Here is a 5,046-nt window from a genome sequence, read left to right on the forward strand (position 1 = left end):
TTTTTTAACACTGGCAGGACTGGAGCTAGGGGGCTCAGTCTAGACTGTGGAAGAGCTCCTGCAGCTGGGGCATTCCCTTGCACACCCAGCGGAGAAAAAGAAAATACTGCTTGGGGTGACCTGGCTGAAAGTCCTCAAAATGCCCCCAAAGTAGATAAACAGGAAAAAGGCACCTAAAGGTCACATGCAACTTCAAAGGAGGCTGGCCCTTCTGATGTGCATGGATTACTGTGGAGTGAGTAGCCCAACATGCTTTCAGGGAAATTTGTTTTGATGTCTTTGCCACCTCATGAGGCCTTAACCCCGGACCCCGGACCCCTTCCTAAATCTGCTTGGCCTTTCAGAGTCTCTGTTCATCTATCAAATGGACACAAGGCTTCCAGCTGCTGCTGAGGGATGTTCAGAGAATTAAGCCAGATGGCAAGGGCAAGTACTTAGCCTGGTGTTTGTACATAGTAGCTGCTCAATAAACACCAACCATCTCCTATCAGTATTGACCTCATGGTCATTCTTTTTGTCTGGCTGATTTTTTTTGAGACAGGGTTTCGATATGTAGCCCAGACTGGCCTCAAACTCAAGGCAATCCTCCTCCTGCCTCAGCCTCCCCAGTGCTGGGATTATAGGTGTGCACCACCACTCCTGGATGTCACTGTCATTCATACTGATGGAAGGGGGCAGCTGAGGAAGCTTGATTTAGAGCCAAGTCCTCTGGCGGGACAGGTCCTGGAGGGACCACAAGGGCAAGGAGTCCCAGGGTTCTATGTCTGCAGGAAACATCAGGCCAGCCAGGGGTCACCCAGCATGTGAGGCTGTTTGGTCCCTGTGGGGCTCAGAGGCTGCCAGGTCTGCTGGCAGATGGCTCTGCCACGGGGAGGCCGAGGCCACAAGGAAGGGACGGCTGGGCCCAGCCCCGCCCAGGCGGCCGCCGTACCTTTTCGCTACACTTTCTGATGGTGGCCGTGAGCTCACTGACTACCATATCCACACACTTGATACTGGGCTCTTTGAGCTTCTGCACCTGCTTTTTCACTGTGGCTTCAAAAGCGAGGTCAGGTGTGAAGAGGCCCGTCCTGCACCCGGGGAGGACGAGGAGGAGGAGGAGGATGAGGAAGAGGAGGCATTGGAAGAGAAGGAGGAACAGGAGGAGGGGGGGAGCGGGTGGGTGGGGAGGAGGGGAGTGGAAGCCAAGCGGGCGGGCTCCGGGTTGGGGGAGGATGGCACAGGTGTGGGGAAGAGACACCGACACAGAGAAGGAGAGAACAGAAGACAATGTGAGCATGGGACCCTGCCCTCCCTGCCACCACCCAGGGCGCACCTCCCAGGCCCCAGATGCCATAGGGCTGGGCCTGGGCGCCTGCTCCATAGGGAGGAGATCCCTCTTGGCCCCAGGGCTGCCCTCTTCTCCTCCAACTATGCTAAACACACACTTGGTTTTCCAGACCCATTTTTGTCTACACCTTGGGTCTTCCTAGGGAGCTGAGCCAGGCCAGGACAAGGCCAGGACCCTGTCCCCCAATCCGGCTCAGCTCTAGGCTTTCCTGTGAGCCCTGCCTTTGCCTCATCCCAACTCCAAAGCCCAGGACTGTTCCCTACCTCCCCCAGGGCTGCTGTGTCTAGGTGCCCAGGCTGTGCACTGAGTAACTCCAGGGGGCTCCACTGCAGACTACGTCCTGGAGCTTCAGCGAGTAGTCTGGCCTTCACGCTCCAGCTCCCTGCCCTACTCTGGCTCCTGCCTCTCTTCCCAAGGGAAACCCTTGCCTTTCCCCAAAGGGCTCTGGCAGAACTCAGCCCCAAAAGACAGAGAAGAAGGAAGACAGAAAGAGTGGAGGTGGTGATAGAGATGGGCTGGGGCAGCAGTGGGGCAGAAGAGGGAGGGAGGCTGGGGGTGGCATCCGTGAGTCCTGGCCTTGGGTGTCCAGAGCTCTGGCTCCCAGAAACAGCTCTGGCACTGTGGGAAGCCTCAGCTCTCTCACTGTGAGATGGCGCCCCCTCCCTGCCCTGGCCACACTGTATGGTAAGGGGGTGGGCGGGCTTGGGGGAGATACAGCAGAAGGGAGACAGCTCTGTCCCTGGAGGGCTGGATGTAGATGGAAGGGGAGGCCTGAGTGAGGGACCTGAGTGAAGGTGTATGACAGTGGGGGATGGAGGACACCAGTGTCATGGTATACACTCATCCTGGAGCCTCTGCAGGCCTCTGGCACCCAGGCTTCCAGTGCCATGCCCAAGAAGGCCCTATATCTCACCTGTCTCCAGCCAAGGTTTCTCTAGGAGCTCCCCACCCTGCCAGAGACCCTAAGAAGACCCACCTTTGTGCAGAGAGCAGCATCCCCAAGCCCTGGTCTCTCTGAAGTGGGGGAGCTCATGGTGTGCGCTCAGGATCAACACATCACCCCTGCATGCCCAATGGCCAACTTGTGGTCCTCGGGGCTGGAGGCGGGGCCCCCTTGCCTCCCCTACCCCGCTGGGGTCTGTACATGCTGCCGCAGAGGCAGTGGGGACACGGGGATGTGGGGTGTGGAGGGGGAGCGCCTGGCAGCAGTGCACGGCGGGGTGGAGGCGGGCTGCTGGCGGGCGGGCGGGTTACCTTCTTGGTGCACTGTCTAACGGTGCTGATTAGCTCCGAGATAACCATGTCCACACACTTGAGACACGGTTCTCGGATCTTCTTCACCTGCTTTTTCACAATGGTCTCAAAGGCCATGTCTGGGGTAAACAGCCCCGTTCTGAACGCCCAGAGCAGGAGAAGGGCAGAGTGTCACAAGCCAGTGCCTGCCACAAGTGCCAGGCCAGGCCCCTCCCCAGACCCCTGACCTGTGCCTGGAGGAGCCCTACTACCCTTTCTGGGCCTCAGTGTCCCCATCTGTCAAGTGGGTAGGGGATGGTCAGGTAGGGGTTCCCACTGGTGCTCTGTGGAGCAAGCCAAGGTCTACATGTGTCTGTGATGTCTGTCCTGCTTCCTTCATCTGGTACCAGGAATCTCGGTACCAAATTCGGGACCTTGCGCTTGCCAGGCAGGTGCTACACTGCTGAGCTATCTCCCTGGTCTGTCCTGCTTCCTCTGATGTGTCCCTCCAAAAGGTGCTCTGGCCCAGACGGTTCAGACATTGCCAAAATGAGCTCTTCTTAAGAGCCTGTCTAGGAAAAGAGCTTTTCATCTGCAGATTCAGCAGAAGTTGCCCTCTGTCTTAACCTACGCAGCTACTGGTGTCTAAATTCCATGCCGAAGCTTGGCATTTAGCCTGCACAAATGCAGGAACACAGGGCCTCAGTCACTGCCTGGTGTACAGTAGGTGCTTCAATTTTTTTCTGCTGCATACATTTATTGAATGAGCACAGTGCAGATCAGGGTCCCTGAAGAGGGCCCTAAGTTCAGAATGAGTGCAGTTTGTCTGTCTCCCAGTCCTTCCTGCCCTGTGGGCCTTAGGTGGCCTGGGAGGAAAGTGGGTAGGGTGGGCTGGCTTGGGGGAGGGTCTGCGGGTTGAGACGCTCCCACTGTCAAGGCTGAACCCCACCTGGGTGTTGGGCCCAGACCCCGCCCAGTGGTGTGGGCAGAGGTGTGTGACCCAGGGGCTGCTGCTCCCAGGGACAGCAGGCTGCAGGGAAGGGGGTGGCCCAGGCCTCCCATCCACATCCTCTGGCTGGAGTTACGGAGCTGGGAGCTGGGAAGCTGGGGAGCAGGCCTCTGGGGCCTTTCCCAAGGGAGCCCCGCTTCATCCCTCCCTGGGGCTTGACACGGACTCCCTGCTTCTGGGGTGCAGCCCACTCCCCGGCCCCAGTACGTGCCTAATGCCGTGGATGTTCTTGATAGCGTAGCTGATCTCTCGCCGGAGTTCCTTCTCATCAAACTCCATCTGCGAGGAGAGTGGGGCCAGCGGTTAGGGCTGTCCTTGCTGCTCAGAGGTGACGAAGGGCTCACCTATTCCCCCGGGGTCAGTGGAGGAGCACAGTCAAGAGTCCTGGGAGGGATGGGAGCTCAGGAGGGCCTGGGGCTGCCCCCTACCTTGACCAATTCAAAGGGGAAGCGCTCATGGAAGATCCGGTTAATGCGGGCTCCCCCCGACAGTTCATAGGTGTCAATCTGGTCTCCAGAGCCCTCGATGCGCTTTTCAAAGTCCACCGCGAACTGCTGCACCATCCTGCGGGGAGAGTGGTGTGGGCTGAGGGAGCTAAGAGGCGGGGGAGGCGCGCACAAGTGATGGGTGTGGGGGCTGGGGCCTCACTGCAGCAGGGCCTTGGTCTTGCGTGCAGGGTCATCAGGGCGGAAGTTCTTGTACTCCTCCACCTCCTTCTCAATGGACAGCAGCTGGCTCTGCAGCTTGTTCCGCAGCCCAGGCAGTGTGTCCCGGATGTGGTTCGTCAGTTGCTAAAATGTGGGTGGGGAAAGGGTTAAGACCACAGTTACGAACTCTGAGGCGACAGCACCAGGAGGAGAGGAGTGGATGCCAGGAGGCTGCTGGCTGGCACTCAGAGATGTGTTGTTTGAGTTAAGAAGCACGTAATTCAGTTCTTAACATAAGCCAGAAATCGGAATTTATATTTGAAGTTACCTGAGTTTTAGAAAAAAATTGTAATAACGTGTCAGCTGGGCATGGTGGTACACGCCTGTAATCCCAGGCCTTGGGAGGCTGAGGCAGGAGGATCATAGCAAGTTCAGGCCAGCTTGGGCTACAAAGCGAGCTCAAACCTGAACTGCATAGCAAAACCCTGTCTCAAAAGGCCACCCACTCGGGCTGGGGAGATGGCTCAGTGGAATAAGCGCTTGCCTAGTAAGCGCAAGGGCCTGAGTTCAATCCCCGGTTCTGCCAAAAAAAAAAAAAAAAAAAAAAAAAAAAAAAGACACACACTCAACAATTTCTGACATTGTCAGTCAAGCGGAAGACCCAATACTATTATTGGCTACTCGACTCTTAGAATATTTTGCTGAGTTTACACACTTATAATATTCAAATAACGGAACTTAACAAAAAAAGAGGATACAGATGAATGTCCATTTTGTATCTGTGTATTCAAAGTGGTTAGGATAGATATATAGTTACATTCTCTTAA

General features: G+C 56.5%; 1 protein-coding gene across 8 annotated transcripts in view; it reads right to left on the reverse strand.

Moving 5' to 3' along the window:
* Nucleotides 1–5,046, reverse strand: part of Dnm1 (dynamin 1) — a 44,569-nt gene that overhangs the window by 24,275 nt on the left and 15,248 nt on the right. For 7 of the 8 annotated variants that reach the window (XM_023700289.1, XM_023700288.1, XM_023700293.1 and 4 more), the window contains exons 7-10: nt 4,221–4,363; nt 4,001–4,136; nt 3,784–3,851; nt 2,585–2,723 (exon numbers count right to left, since the gene is read on the reverse strand). In XM_023700289.1, the coding sequence (XP_023556057.1) occupies nt 2,585–2,723; nt 3,784–3,851; nt 4,001–4,136; nt 4,221–4,363 (486 nt within the window). Of the gene's footprint in view, nt 1–931; nt 1,071–2,584; nt 2,724–3,783; nt 3,852–4,000; nt 4,137–4,220; nt 4,364–5,046 lie in introns of all 8 variants that reach the window. The other variant, XM_004640488.3, reaches the window with a different exon arrangement.

The sequence above is a fragment of the Octodon degus genome, unplaced genomic scaffold, assembly GCF_000260255.1.
Source record: "Octodon degus isolate 3935 unplaced genomic scaffold, OctDeg1.0 scaffold00123, whole genome shotgun sequence".
Classification (NCBI taxonomy): Eukaryota; Metazoa; Chordata; class Mammalia; order Rodentia; family Octodontidae; genus Octodon; species Octodon degus.